The sequence below is a fragment of the Octopus bimaculoides genome, chromosome 6, assembly GCF_001194135.2.
Source record: "Octopus bimaculoides isolate UCB-OBI-ISO-001 chromosome 6, ASM119413v2, whole genome shotgun sequence".
Lineage (NCBI taxonomy): Eukaryota > Metazoa > Mollusca > Cephalopoda > Octopoda > Octopodidae > Octopus > Octopus bimaculoides.
Genome location: NC_068986.1, coordinates 72,413,618 through 72,430,336, shown reverse-complemented (window position 1 = coordinate 72,430,336; position 16,719 = coordinate 72,413,618). Strand labels below are relative to the sequence as shown.

Here is a 16,719-nt window from a genome sequence, read left to right as displayed (position 1 = left end):
GGTTTTTTTTTTTTGTTTTCTTTAAAGTTTGTTAACTTGAATACATTCTAATTCTTTGCTGAGCTAACTGTTGAAATATGTAGGAAATATGTAGGAAATGTGCAAAGAATGAAGTATCATTGCATTTTGCTTTTTTTTTCATTTTAGCAAACTCATTATAGTGAATTTTTTCATACCATATCAGTTTCAATTGAATAGAATTTTACCTATAATTTCAAAATGTTCCTTTGTTGTTTTTGTTCAGCCTCAAGTTAGCCTATGAAGTGCAGACTACTCAGACCCAAATTATCTAACATATTCTTTTCTTATTGGAATATAATTTGAGGGAGGTTTGTTTGCTATTTCTGGCAGTTTGTGCAGCTTTGTAAAAACTCTCTCACTGGTGACCCATTCTCCTGTTATCCATCAGTAAGCTCTTTCCTCAGATGAATTTGGTGAAAGCATTGTGGTTCTGAACATCAAAACTTTCAGCTGTGTCTGACATGCAAATATCCAATCAAAACTTCCTGTCTATGAGCCCCACTTGTCTCTTAGTAGCTTTTTATCAGAGTACACTATTGCTATGCTTGCTGATGGAGCTCTTTCTGACGAGTTTGATTTTGTTCTTACTATCTTCTTTCTATACATCAGTAACTTACCTGCTGTCACAATAACACCAAAATAGATGACATAACCCTTTATTCTCCAATCATGCCTTATTCACTCACAACCTAAACAAGACACCAAACATACTGCAAAACAAAAGAGGATCTTCACTACTGAATATTGTCTCTGTTTAGGGCAAAATAACCAAATGAGTGGATAGGATAGAGAGTGACTGTAGATAATGCATAAAGAGTGAAGAGGAAACAGTAACAGTAGAGAAACAATAACAGCAGAGAGAGAGATAGAGAATGAAAGAGAGAGATGAATAGACATAGAAATGGTTGGTAGTGAGTGTAGTACATTTCAATAACGAGTGATCTGGAAGAGAGGGAACAATGACTAACAGTATAGAAGAGTAAAATTAAGAGAGTAAGTGGTATCAATAAAGAGGTGGCCTGAGAGGAGTGTAGTGGTGAGCAATACACATTTGTTGGTAGAGGATAGAGTAGATGGGGGTGGTATAAGATTCCTTCAGATTTAATTCAATCTGCATTACTCAGGCATTGCAATAGGAGAAAGACACCAAAGCAGTTGGATGCTAATAGTGACCAGAGGGAGAAGGGGATCGGGGTCCGCTGCAGAGAAGGGCAATGTTTGCTGGTAAGAAAGTGACAGATCTTAGTAAAGTGATTTGAGGTGGTGGGTTGTATCTGGAGCTAAAAGCTCTGCTGCAATGTCTCGTTAATCAAATGTCATAATTAGGAAGAAGAGAAGAATAGCAAAGTACAGGTGGTGGTAGGAGAGGGAATTATTGAGTGTAAACAGATCAAACATTTTCTCTATGTTCACAGGTGGTATGGTACAATGAATAGGAGTAGTGACAGAGAGATGAGAAAGGTATTGATTAAGTAAGAAAGGTGGCAAAAAGTGACTTAGAAGATACTAATAAGTAAAAAACCTAAAAGTAGAGATGAATATATACATATATATATATCCTAGTCTCCATTAATTCATCTCCAACTCTATTTTAACACAAGTTTTGTCAAGCTTGTATGGGTGGTTCTGTTTTCTTCAGCACTGTATACCATCAACTGACATGGTCTTTTGTCATCTCCTTCATGAGATCAGTCTTCAACACTTCATCCCAAGTCTTCTTGGGTCTCTCTTTTCCACTGATTTCATGGACTTTGAACTCTCTGCACTCTCCTCACACAGCTGTCACTCTATACATGAATGTTTGTACAAGTACAGTCTCAAGCACACTCTATGTTTTTTTTTCTTATACTCAGTATTTTTCTCAGCTAATTTGTACTCTAAAGTCCATGCACACTGATATCAGATACCCAGCAAAGCATGCCTATTTCATTTCTTTCAAGTTTTTACAAGTCTTCTGTATTCAATCCTCATACCTCACTTATGAAGCTTTGCATTTTGCACACAAACTTTGAGGGAGAAGCCTTTTTGTTGCCAGCATAGGTAATAGCTTCCTTAATTTCTTTTGCCTTGTTCATATTCTGGCTACTACATTTTCTGAATGGCCAACCTGCTGCTAATTTGATCATTTAAGAAACAAAAGTTATCAATTACTATAAGGGGGCCATCTGGACATTTGAGAAACACTATTTCTCAAATTCTCTCAATACTGAGCATAGTAATTCCTTTCATTGTATCAGGTCCTATCTTCCATTGAACTTACTAAAAGATTTTTGTTTTTGTTTTAAAGCCCTTCAATATGAGTTTCTGTTTCTATTTCGAAAATTTCTGTTCCAAATTTTTACAGTCTGTTATAAGAGCATTATCATACAGGAAATAGCTAGAACTGAGCTTATGAACTACCTGCATGCTAAGTTAATCATTAAGCTCATTGCTCACAACACCCCTATACATGACTCTCACAAGCCAATCATGATATCACAAGATAGCACAAAAGGGGCACTTAACTGAGGATATACAAGGGCTGCAAAGAAATGATACAAGCATGCTCTGCTGGCTGTTTAATGTTGGTGTGCATGAGCAATGGAACATAATTAAGCTGAGGTGAAAAACTAGGAATCAGATGTATGTATGAGAGAAGACAGAGCTGATATGGATGTGATGTATAAAGTGTATATGGACAGTTGAATAAAGAAGATATCCAAAATGGAAGGAGTTCGCAGAAAAGGAAGCCATGAGAAGAAGTGGTGAAAACTGACCTCAAGAGGCTGAGCCTTATAAAGGAGATGACAAAAGATAACAAATGGTATAATGCAGTGTCAGAGGAAACTCCTTCAACCCACACAAGCATGGAATAACAGACAAAATAAAGATGATGACATATATGCACACATACACACTTTCTGTAAAACTCTTTGCTACGAATAAATTAATATTAACATTGTGGAAAAGAAAAAAAACAAAAACAAAAATAGAATAAATAGAGAAAACAAAAAAAATGTAGAGAAGTCTTAAATGAAAATTTATTGACAGCTATGCCAAATTTTGCAGACATAACCATTAACTCGCTGGAAGAAAGTAAATTGAAGTGGTGTTTACAGTGTTTTTAGTCTACTGCATGTGACCTTTATCATTACTTCTTTGAAAGCAAATTATTCTGGAAAAAGAAAACTAAATTTTACAAGAGTGATTGAATATACTATTAGGATTCCTATGAAGTAAATTAAATTCTTACTTATTTTAAACTATGTGACCATTCTGTAAACAAAGAGTGAAGAATAAACATTCTAGCTTCTCATGTCAAAAGATTTCAGTTGAGTTTTATGTTATTCTGTATTAAAAATCCATATTAATTCAAAATGAAAATCAAAATGGTAAATTCAAATTCTTACATATGTCCTCTAGTGTGAGATGGGATGTCGGCTTCTGATTGAGACTCTAACTCTTCTCCTTCACCAAAATCTTCATAGTTATCTTCATCTGTTATGTCATGACGACTAAAATATACATTAAAAGAATTGTATCAAAATTTGAATTTAGTCTTCATTAAAATCCTAATTTAATTTGGTATTCTGCAGTACAATATTCAACCAATTTATAAATAACAGTATTATCAAATTTGATCTCATGATATAATAAATTACTGCTATATTGATCATTTCAATAAGTTACTAGTTCAATGTTGCATAAAACTTCTGACAGCATTTTTTTTTTTCTTTCTTCTTAATGTCAGAAGAAATATATAAAATTTAACAACCTGATTAATGGATAACACAAATAATGTCTTAGGAAAAAAACAATTATGCACAAATAAAAGATCGATAAACAGCTTTTGTCATCAACTACCGAAAATAAATTAGTTCACTATTTGAATAACTTATCCAAGCTAGAACTTGTTTCATAATGGATTATACAAAACTTTGGAAATATAATTACCATATTACTAAAAAAATTTTATCAAGTTATGTAAATCTTGTAAAATAACTAAATTCTTATGAATATTACAATTTCATTGATTCACCACCTTAAGGCAGCAAATTGGCAGAATTGCTAGAACTGGACAAATTACCTTGCAGTATTTAGTTACATCCATTCTGAGTTCAAATCCTGCCAGAGTGCATTCTAACTTCCCTTCCTCTCAGGTTTATAAAGTAAGCACCAATCAAGAACTGGTGTTGATTTAATAGACTGTATCCACTCCTCCAATAATTGTGCAGTCAAATTCATAGCATTATAAATAGTGTAGTCTTTATTGTAGCAAGTATTGTAATACAGCAGAAAGTTTGCAGTCAGGTTTAATTCTCATTGAGGTACTACACGTTAATGCGCAGTTGAAACTATAGGTAGTGCATATGCTAATGCTCAAAAGCGAACATCCAACATTTTTGCTATTCCCACTTTTCTATAGCACTAATGTTTTTTATGATTAATTTGGATTCTTCATCAGCACTTCACTAAATACACAAACACTTAAGAAATGAACCAAAGAGGAGGAGCCTAATAATGGTTGCATGACCCACTTGAAATAGCAGTCACATTTTCCTCAAATTACATCCTATTATAGACACATTGAATAATGAATTCTAAGATTCAGAGCTGAGAAAAAAAAAAGATGAGATCACAGCTGGAACATCCTTGATCACAGGTCTGTTCAGTGGCAGTTCACAACAGTGAAGAAAGAATTATTTGATAAAGATTGGTTTTATCTTCTATCCTAATAAATCTGACAAGATAAGTACCTGTTATATATTGGTTCACAATATAAAACTACTCTTTCTACAAAGGAAAACAAAATCATATGATTTAATAAGAGGGAAAAATAGCAGACATTAGACTTTAGTAGTGTCTCTGAGACTGAAAGAGAAAAAGGAAGATACCTCAACCCACAGTTTATCCTCAGACTAAAGACTTGGTGAAAACACTTACAATAGAGCAAACTTCACTAAAGGCACCCAAGATAGCTTTTAAAATGTCTACAGCGTATTTTGTCATGGTATGGATAGCTGTAGACAACTTAGAGTTGCTAAAGATAGCTTCTTAAAAATAATCCTTTTGACAATAATCAAAAGCAGCACTGATAAAGCAGTTGTACCTGTAAATACAACTAACAGCCTAAGCAGAAGTTTTGCTTTATGGTGGTGTACTCTAAATTCAGTAAAGAGTGTGCACCCTGGTTATTTAGAATAAGCACACCATATCCCAGTATATCATAAGAGCAGATTAAATCACTTAGTATTAGGCAGTGCATTTAGCTGTTAAAAACTCCCTGAGAGAGTCCCAACTCATGTTAGCAAGGGGCAGGAGCTTTATAATTATCTTTCTATGCCAGCATGAGAAGACTGGGAGGAAAACCGATGCTTATCATCATAATGTGCATCACAAGTGGTAATGACCATCATCATTAAGTCCATTCCCTTCAACACTCAAAAACTTTGATATGAAAAATAATTTTAAATTACTTGCATAACAGAATTGAATTAAAATGCAAACAAGTGATACTCAAAAGTTTATAACATTTAAAAGAAAAAAAAAAAAAAATCTGAATTAATTTACCTATTTTCAGTTACTTCAGATGATCGGCCACTGATAAAACTATCTCTGTCATCTTCTGAAGCCACTTGTAATTGTACATCAAAATTGCCAACAGGAGTTGGAAAAAATTCAGTATTCAGTGAAGTGCATGCATCTTCATCTGTATTGATATCATATTCAGCATAAGTATTTGTACTGGTCTCAGAAGATTCAGCGTTTTTCTAAAATATAAAATATTTTTATAATCTTAAGAATATAGAAATATACTTCATTCTTAAAATTGCTTTTTTGCCTTAAAAAATAACGTATACAGAAAACAATATAATAATTAACAAAATTTGAGCTGCATTAAGATGTTAATTTTTTAAAACTTTTTGAGAAACTAAACTACTCACCCTCACATAAATATTAAAAAAAAAGCAGTTCAATTTAATAGTAAAACCATAGATAAATACATGTACTCTTTATTACTAATTACTGAGTGAGGAAAAAGTTTTATTTACATGCAATAGAAATTATGACAGTAAAATATATCAGATGATTTAAGAATACAATTGACTAATGTTTATCATTCACTGTTATGACTAACATTTTTAGAGTTCTATCTGCACAACTTCCTTGCAGAACATTCCTTGCTTTGCAAGAAGTGGTCATTTTGACAGTATCAACACTAACAATTTTTTAAAAATCATGTATAGCAAGTGGTTTTCCCATTTTGAACATCTTATTTGTTAGTGAGAAACTAACTTACAAACAGATAAGCAGTTTAGTGACTTTCAGTCCAGAGTTAAAAATCAAATCAAAAACTTGGTTTCACTTTCCACTCCCCACAATCGGGAGCATGTCACTGATCTGATCTCCCAATAATTTCAGGTCACAAGAGAATGCTTGCTCCATAATTTCTTTTGAATTTAGATTGTATTTGTATTTATTGAACTGACAAGGAAGAAAGAAAACCACTCCAGAGAAGACAAATCAAATGTACAAGAAAAATCATGAAATCATTAAACCCAAGACAAATATTCTCCATAACTTTCTTTATTCTCTAACAGTTTTATGCATTAAAAAAAAACAAAAATCTCAATTTTCAATTTTAAAAATATCATCACAATTCTACACAAAATCTTAGTAAATATTTCTAGAAGTTGTTATTGGATCACTGTTAACATATATCATTACCTATAAAGAGTAAAAAAACCCAAACAAAACTAGGCATTCAGGAAAATAATCATGCATTTTGCTTCCTTCTGAGAGAAGTAAAAATCAATTTGTATTTATTAGCTTTGAAATTACTAATGCAGATTAATATTTAAAACCATGTCTTTTTTAAGTAATTAATCATAATAACTAAAACCTGTATCGTGAACATTTTAGAAATGTTTCAAATCATCAGTATATAAAAATTATGAATATATAGGTATTGAACTATGAAAAGTTACTAACACCTCTATTTCATTTGATGATTTATTCACTTACAAAAAAAAAAAAAAAAAAAAAAAAATTATTACATTTCACTGGAATTAATTAACTAGTGATTCAACTTTCATATAAATTATAACTGACTGATTATTTCGAAAAATTTGTCAAAAAATCTAAACCTCAGTAGTTAAAATCCACGATGTCAATTATTGTTCCAATATATGAAAGTAATCATTAGTTTTTCATACAGGTTTTAGTTGAAATGACTTGCTTTGCTCAAACACGGAATGTACCAAAACAATATAGATTTAAAAAGAATATTTTGTCACAGTAGGTATAATTTGCATTAGAAGAGTATAGAGAAGAAATTGATGTGTATTGCATTAAGCAGGATTGTTTCACTTTTTGTTTATTGGAAGATAAATTAAAAAATTTAAAAAATCAACTGAATTTCATTTCTACAATATACTAAAGTAAAATATTCTTTACAATAATTTCTTAAACAAAATCATGCAACATACTAACAGAATACTACATTCTTTCTTAAGCACAGCTGCAATTTTTGTAAGAGAGGGATAAACGCCAATTGAAATCACACCAATATAATGGTATGATTTCAATTGCCTTTATTTCTCACTTAAACTTATTTTATCATTCCCAATCAAGGTTGAAAGACAAAGCTGACCCTGGTGGAATTTAAGTATACAACTCAAAAGAGAGACTACTGGTAGGTGGGTTCTCTTTTGAATTTGATGACGAGCAGTCAATCGGTCAATCAACTGAATGCTCATCATGGAATTAAGATGTAAGTGGCAAAGTATTCCTCAAACACATAACCTTAATGTAATTCTGAGGTTAAATCAATGCAACACATTGTGACAAGGTTGGACCTTTGAATTACAGCCATAATAGAGAGATGTGGGAGGAGAAGAGCTTTCCCAGCACTAGACTGAGACTTTATCACCACTAAAAGTATAAAAGCAAAGTTGACTTCGGTGAGATTTTAATTCAGAAAACAAAGAGCCAGAATGAATACTACAAGGCATTCTATCTAGCATTCTAACAACTCTGTCAATTCTCCACCTCAGACAATACTATATACTGTATGTCAATTACACCAGCATAAGATATTCCCAATGTATTTACATCCATAACATTATTATAGGTGTATTAACAACTATTCAAAATACACATGAGAATAGAATAAAGCAAAGTACATATTAATTTCAAAATTTTTTTTAAGGTGGGTTGTTAATGCAATAATATTTTTAGTGCTTAAGTTTACAGGAAATTATTTGCCATTTAAGATTAAATCTAACATTATATAATCATTTGTTCAAATTACAATTTGTAAAAGAAAGAACAGCTGTTTGAAAATGTTAAAAACATTGCCATTAAAATATAAAGAAATAAGGAAAAGTTGAAAAGAGAAAGTGGAGGAGGAAAGGGGAAGAAGTACAACTATGATCAGTTCATTAGTGATAAAATCATTCTTTGAACAAGTGAAAAGTTCTGCTCCAATAATTTGGAATTACATCTCTTTCCATTTTGGAATATCCACTGACTGCATGGCTATTGCAATAATAACAGTTGCAACGGTGTATTTCTGGAATAATTTAATGATATACTCCATTCTGAGTTGAAATGTAATGTCTTCTGTCTTGACAATTAGTAAATACTTTTCCCTGAGTATAGATGCAACGTTCAGAAAATGTGCATAAGAAAATTTTTTCATTAAATTTGTATTGCACTATTAAATAATAATTTCGTAAAATCCAGAAAATGAAGTCCATAAATCGATATTTAATCACAGATTATTTCTCCGTGTATTTTTACAAACAAAATTTAGATAGTTCCGGTGCAAATTCAGATTGAATGCAAGTGTATCTTTTATCCAAAGTAACTCTTCCAATTGCACTTCAATGTAATGAATTAATTAGATTAACAATTAAAAGAAGTGGTTTTCATAAACTATTCATTGAACGAATATAACAGCAAACACAGTTTTGGTTTCTCTTAACACGTGAACTTCATTATAAACAAAATCATTAGATGATGTAATCCAACTGATTTGAAAGTTTCTGTCTTATTTACTTACTGAGGATTGATCAACTAATCTAATTTGATATTAGAAATAATCCATCAAAAGGTCATATTAATTAGAATTCATCAATAAACAACCAAATATTACTGATGATTATTTATATTCACGAGGTTTATCAGTTTCTACATGACGACATTATTTAAAGCTACAAAACTATAAGATAAAGGCTCTTTCTCAAGCAAATTTTCAGTATATTTAGATATTACCAAGTACACCAAATGAATAATTAAAAAAAAAAAAATCAGATTCAAAATAACTTGATAAACGGTATATTTAAATATAAAACAACTTGTTAGTTTGTTAAGCAGAAGTATCTTTTCTAATGGGAGAATGACAACTGACATACTCAACACATTATGCTACAAGTGCTTACAGCATTGAGCTTGCAGAAGCAGCATTTTGTCTGTCTTTACATCTTGAGTTCAAATGTCATTGAGGATGCTTTTGCTTTTTACCCTTTCAGGGTTCATGAAATAAGAACCAGTCAAGTACTGAAGTCGATATAATGAACTACCCCCCTCCTCCAAAATTTCAAGCCTCGTGCCAATAATTGAAAGGATTATACAAGAAGTGCTTATTTTATAAAGAAATGTAGAATTAAGAAAATAACAAAAACAGAAAAAGACAAAACAAAGAAGGAAATCAACCGAAACCAACAAGAGAGTCTAAAACCTCATAGCCAACTTTATATCTAATCCCCACCACCACTGCTGTCATTTTCCTGCTCTGATACAACAAAAAATTATGGTGACAAAATAACCGGATTAAGTTCTATCCAGTTCTATAGATATGTTACATTTGAAATATATCTAAAAATATATATGTAAAGAAATATCCAGAACTTACTTTTCAGCTCAATAAACTGGAAACTGAAATTCAGTAAAGTGAAAAATGCCTTCCGCTTGGTCACAAACAAACTCCAAAAGAATTTGTTGTTTCACAATTATTAATCAACTTCATATTATATTTGGGGACATAAGTAAATGTAGGAATATATGTTGTGTATACATATGAATATGTGTGCTACTACTGCTGTTGCCATCGCCACTACTATCGTCATCATCATCATCATCATTTAAGATATGTCTTCTGTACAGGTATGAATTCAACAATTTCAGATCTGATAAAACAGAGGAGTGCACTGAGCTCTAATGTCTACTTTAGTATGGTTCCTATGGATGGATGTCCTTCCTAACATCAACCATTTTACAGTGTTCCAGATGGTTTTCCATGGCACCAGCACTTGTGAAGTCACCATGTTGATTCACAAGATTATAAAATACTCCTCAACTGAGTGTAAGAAGAGAGGGAAGGGGCTTTATGCTAAGTATTGAGAGGTTAAAGTATAATAGAGGGATCAAAAGTAGCCCTTTTTTTTTTGCTGAAGAAGATCATAGCTACCTTGCATTATATAAAGGGAAGGTGGTAGCAACTGGGATGGAGCTGGAAAGAAAGTAAAAGATGGTGGTAATGAGGCATCAGTGCATACCCTTAGGGTACAATAAGATGAATAAAAGAGAGTGGCGAAAGAAGATCAGAAAGGGTGGGTGGGTAAAATTTGAAAGTGAGGGAGGAGAATGAGAGATGGTTAGAAATGGGATTAGAAGAGAAATGGTGAGCAAGGGTGGAAACATTGTCAAGGTGATAATAGAAGTACAGAAAGGATGAAGAGCAGCAGAATAAACCTGTAGACAGGGTAAGGATAAGAGATAAAAAGATTACAGGTTTGGTGAGTGGGTGGATAAAGGTTGTATAAGCATGGGGGTGGAGAGAGAGAGATATGTTGAGTGATAGAGATGGAGGAGATCAGAGTTATGTAAGGGTAAATATGAGTGGTGAACAAAGGTGGGATGTGGTCAATGGCAGATTTGAGACAGTGTTAAGATTGAATTAGAGGTGAATATAATGCATGGTGAGGGTGACTGTTAGCAGAAATTGAAATGGTGTTAAGAATGAAGTATGTTTGCCAAAGAGGATGTAGCTCAGGGGAGAGGGAAATATAACTGCTAGTACAGAAAGGGTGCTCAGTGGAAAATAAAAGTGGTGAGTGACAATGTTGATGATGAGGGATGGGTGTTTAAAAGGAAGTGATTCTAGAGAGACAACTTGTAGCACAGAAAGGAAAATGGAATTTTCAGTTCTACTTTCATTAAGTTCATTACATCAGAATAATAAAGTAGTTAGAAGAGTGATTGTGGGATGAAAGAGTGTTGGGGAAGGTTTGACAAGAACAAATAGGGTGCAGAGCCCAGTTGTATGTATACTTAATACTTTTAGAACCATAGTGGTGAGCACAGCATATTACCAATCATCTTAGTTATTAACATCTACTCCATGAGACTCAATGTCTTGCAATTGGCCTTCCCTACTTCATCTCATGTCTTCCTAGGTAGTTTTCTTCCCCGGATTCCATCCGCATTAAACGATTTGCATTTCTTTATACAACTGACCTCATCCACATATCTCACATGTCCATAACCACATAGTCTTCTTTCTTGCACACCACATCTGATTCCTCTTATGTGCAGTTTTCCTCCCAACACGTGTGTACTCCATCATTCATGCATACTGACAATGCACATCTGGCAGAGCATGCTTGCTTCATTTCTTTCTAGTCTTTAGTTTGTTAGCAACTATCATACAGTTTGCCTTTCATCCTGAGAGAGAAGCCTTTTGTTATCAACAATGGTAATAGCTCTCTGAACTTTCTCTCGCCAGGCTATTATACTTTCAGAACATCCGCCTTCACTGCTAATTATGTCAGATAGCAGATGGATCCTTTTGGCAATTTGATAATATCTATTTCCTGTGTGTTCTTAGTGTTTATAGCTCCAGCACATAAACTCATACAAAATCTACTAAATCTGTTAAACTGCCTATAGCACACCTTGTGTGTCCTTAGCTTAAGGAAAATAGAATCCTGTCGGTTTTCTTGCTTACTAACATTTGGTCTTTGCTAAGTTAACTATATAAATGAAAAAAATTTGAAATAAATATTTATGTATAGCACATTAATGAATCTTACATAAATATTGTATAAATAACAAAGGAAGTAATTATTTAAATTTAGTACATTAGGATTAAATGTTCTTAATTTTCTCTATATTACCTACTTCTATAGGAAATGAGCATTCAAAAATGTCCAGTTTGAATCTTTACTTTTCTTAAATATTAGCTTCGGTAATTTTCCACTGCCATCTACTTCAGCATACTTGATAGATAAACAGCATTACAGTGGTGATAGTCATTTAACCTCAGGCTAGACTACATTGAGATGACATAGTACTAATAGCAGCAGAAGTAATTTTCTTTATATAACATTAGTCCAGTTATATAATACAATGAAAATCAAAGTAATTAAAATCTATTTTCACTATCCTTATGTAGGATCTAGATTTGTCTGAATACTCAAACTAAGAAGAACCTGTAAGCCATACAAAAGTTATTTGAGCAACAGACTATTTAGCAGATGTTTATATGCTTTCTTTTGATTTATATTCCAACAAAAATATTTTTCCATTTTTACTGCTTTCAGTCCTTTGACTGTAGCTGTGCTGAGACACTGCCATTTGGTAAGGAGGATGAAAGAAAAACAAAACTGCACACAACATGAACCAACAACAAATATAGAAAAAAGTTAAGAATTGGAAAACTAAATACTTTTGATACACCAAATTATGGTGTTAATGCTGAAACTAAAATAGCAATGCATTGTGCACTATTGCACCTCAGAAGAAATAAAATCCAAAAGTCCAGGTCTATTTTGGAAGAATTACATTTATAATATCCATCTACCTAACATCATCACTAAAGAGGAAACCTCAATGTAGTCACTTGAGTTACAAAAGATAGCAGCTAAATCTCTCTTAATCACACCATACTGTCTTGAAAATTAGGACATATTGCATAATACAACCCTAGATACACTGTATCTAAAAAAAAATGAGATGGTAGAAGTTGGAATGTTTTTGTTTTTTTTATCATACAACTACTCAAAATCAACATGAGACACCAATACAAATTACAAGAAAGGCTTTTTGAAGAATGTTTTAACTTAAACCACTGTTAATTCTAATAGCTGAAATTATTTAGTTTCAAAGAAGATAAAAGGAGAATAAATAGTTATTGAGTTCTCAGACCTTATGAATTTGTATATATTTACATAATTGACAAAAGCTCAAGCATCGACCATGATACATTGCAATCATCATCATCCACAAATTAAAAGCTATTGGAGAAGCAACACTGACTTAATATTTAAAAGGAAATATGATCGTTTAACCAATTATTTCATGGTATATCATCAACAATTTTACAGGTACTACTAATATCTTTGATGTTAACTGTAGGAAGTTCAATAGCAAAACAGCTGAAGCATCTAGAACATAAACACTTATGAAAAACAAATTAGTATGGTAACTCAGTATTTTAAGTACTTTTAATAATTGACTAGAACATTAACTCTTTAGCATTCAGATTACTCTGTCAAATGTTATGCTTATTTGCATTGTTTTGAATTAATCATGCATTATCTCATAGCTTTGCAATTCTGATGATGTGATTGCTTATTTTTAGAATGATATTGTATGTTCAAACCAGCCAGATTTGAGAAGCCAGATCTGGCTAGTTTGAATGTAAAACAGGTATGATATCTGGGCTGGATATGGCTGGCTGGTTTAAATGTAAAAGGGTTAAGTAATTTTAGAAATATTATTTTGATAATTGTTATTATAATTTAACTTACTTCAAAATTCAATTCATCATCAGATACATCTGACCAACTCCTTTTTATAAGATTGTTACCTAAAAGAATAAGAAACAAAACCTTCAATTATATCCTTGAAACACAAATTTACCAAATTATTTGATAAAATTATAATGTAAACATTTTGTAGCTTGTAAAAGATTACACAACAGCTCTTTCTATCTACAGTTTGTTTGGAAGTACATAGCATCTCAAATTTTCAATAAAATTTACCTAGTATGAGAGGAGGAAGAAAGAGAGGACAAGCTCACAACTGTGTACATGTATGTGCACAATAGTGAGCTAGCTCACTCTCTGTATGCACACACATGTGTATTTAGGAGTGCATGTATGTGTGTGTGTAAATTGTTTTGTTCTTCCAAAAATGTATGGAAAACATAATGTATACTTAAACAGTAGATTTGTAGTGTTCTAACTTATTTCTAAATAAGGGTCTATTCATATATTATTTTCTGAACAATAACAATTACTAGTTATCCAACATTAACAATTTCTAGATATTCAACGTTTATTTAATGCAGGTAGGTATATACTGTTCAAATACTACTGTTCTATGTTATCTTTTCTGTTATATATGTACAGTAATGTATTGCTCCTTTACTTTTGGTAAATGGCAAAAGTAAAATATTGGAGCTTTTTTTTTTATTTTTCAATGCTTATTTTTGATTTCATATTAAAAAAAAGATAATAATCAAAAGGTTTTATCCCTACCATTTATCATGCATGTGTTAGAGAAGTGTACATTGTCCATTTTCTGAGGACTGTACATCTGAACAATATATAAACATTCAAATATTTACAATTCTCATGAGAAACTAAGTTTACACAAAATATTGATTGGCCTTCTTAAAATTTTCTTCTTCCTCTCTGCTGCAGTTTTTGACAGGTTTTTAACAATTGCTTTATATTACACAGTAACTTATAATTTCTTATTGAAACTACTCTATAGAGGGTTTTATTTGAGGATCTTTTTTTCCAGATGTAGTTTTACCAAATTTCTATATGCTACAGTTTTCAGGGGTGGTGGTGGTGCTATTCTTACTTTTAGTTCTTTACTAATATCTTGACATTTTGGTAGATATATGGTTCAATAAACCTCTGTGTTTCATGACTGTTTTTAGTATTGACAAATTAATCAAAGATGTGTGTGGTCATTCTAATACATATTTAATAACATAACAGGTTCTCAAGATGTATAATGAAGTAGGGTGCAGAGGAGTTTAATGCAGATAACTTTAGTGCATGCGTAGGTGTGTGAATGAGAGAGAGAGAGAGAGAGAAAGAAAGCAAATGTGTGTGTATGTGATTTCCATTGGCTGAGCTAATATGTAGTTCTAGTAAGTAGAGATTTATTACTGGTTTATTTTTCTTCATATGATATTCTGTCTTGAATAGCCACCAGTTCTTTTCTGTTTGCTGTGTGTCCTTTGCAAACATTTATTTCACCAAATGCAAATTTAACATCATTTGTGAATTGTGATGGCAAACAGAAGTAAAGTTTTTACTTTACACAGATAAAAAAAAGAAAAACATTGAAGAAAGTACTGAAGTTATTGTTTGATTATAGAGCTGTCTCTTGAATGGTATTTTAACGGTTCAAGTTTTAAACAGTACTTCTCAATGCTTCAAAATACATATTTCTACCTTCATTCTTGCAGCACACATATTTCTACCTTCATTCTTGATCACTTGCTCTCTCTCTCTCCTCCTCTTGTGTTTCCTCTGACTAGGTAACCAAGTATCTCCTTTACATCAGCACACCAGTTTCTGGCCCTTTTTTGTACTTCTCTCTCTCTCTCTCTCTCTTCCTCTCACTCTATCTTTCTTCTCTCTTTCTCTGTCACTCTAATCTTCTTGCTGTCTCTCTGCCACTCTAATCTTTTATCCTCTGACACAAGTTCCCCTCCTCAAATGCTCCTGCCTCTCTCACAATTCCTTGTCTTGTGAGTTTACTTGGTGACCCTGCCAGTGCTGGTGCCACAGAAGAAGCATTCTGTCCACACTGTAAAGTGGTTGGCATTTGGACGGCCATCCAGCTGTAAAAATCATACCAAAACTAACCTCACCTGTACTAGTGCCATGTAAAAAGCACCGAGTCCACTCTGTAGAGTGGTTGGTGTTAGGAAGGGCATCCAGTCATAAAAATCCTGCCAAAACAGACACAGTAGTCTAGAGTAGTTTTCTACCTGGCCCGCTACTGTCAACTGTCCTACCCATGCACGCATAGAAGACGGACATTAAATGACGATGATAATGATAGTGTTGATATGCATGTTATTAATGCAATCAGTTGTCTGCCAGACCACAAGGGCTTCATGGAGAATACTTAATTAGCTGAGGTTTTATTGTATGAAGTACAGGAAAGAAATCTCCATTAGAAGGGATACTAGTCTAAATAGAGTATAACATTCAGGCAATGAATAAAAAGAATGTTTTGTTGGAGTGTAACTGAAGAAAAGTGTATCATCATCTGATGAATAGGCTGTTGCTCAAATAACTCATTGTAGAGAATAGGATGATTGTATTCCAAGATGCATGGGGTCAATGTTAGCCAACAGCATTCACACAGTGGGATTGAAACCTTAACCACGTGGTTCTGAAGCAAATTTTTTAGCAACACAGCTATGCCTGCACTTATATATACACACATGCTTTTCTTGGGCTATGTTTTTTCCATTTCTCCAGACCTTTCTTCTCTCCTCTTTCTGATGAAGAGTCATGCTTGAAAAGTTACACCCCCACTTTTTTACCATCTTAAACTGAGTGTTAACATAATACTTTCACTATGTGTGTCCTTTTGACTTTTGTTGTTTTTGCTTTTATTTTTGATTTGCCTGAGAGAGAGAGAGAGAGAGAGAGAGAGAGAGAGAGAGAGAGAGAG

At 32.7% G+C, this 16,719-nt stretch overlaps 1 protein-coding gene across 6 annotated transcripts in view; it reads right to left on the bottom strand.

Moving 5' to 3' along the window:
* Positions 1-16,719, bottom strand: part of LOC106873536 (rab11 family-interacting protein 4A) — a 99,955-nt gene that overhangs the window by 55,187 nt on the left and 28,049 nt on the right. For all 6 annotated transcript variants that reach the window (XM_014920940.2, XM_052968866.1, XM_052968867.1 and 3 more), the window contains exons 3-5: positions 13,818-13,876; positions 5,572-5,771; positions 3,411-3,515 (exon numbers count right to left, since the gene is read on the bottom strand). In XM_014920940.2, coding sequence (XP_014776426.1) covers positions 3,411-3,515; positions 5,572-5,771; positions 13,818-13,876 — 364 coding nt within the window. The remainder of the gene's footprint in view (positions 1-3,410; positions 3,516-5,571; positions 5,772-13,817; positions 13,877-16,719) is intronic.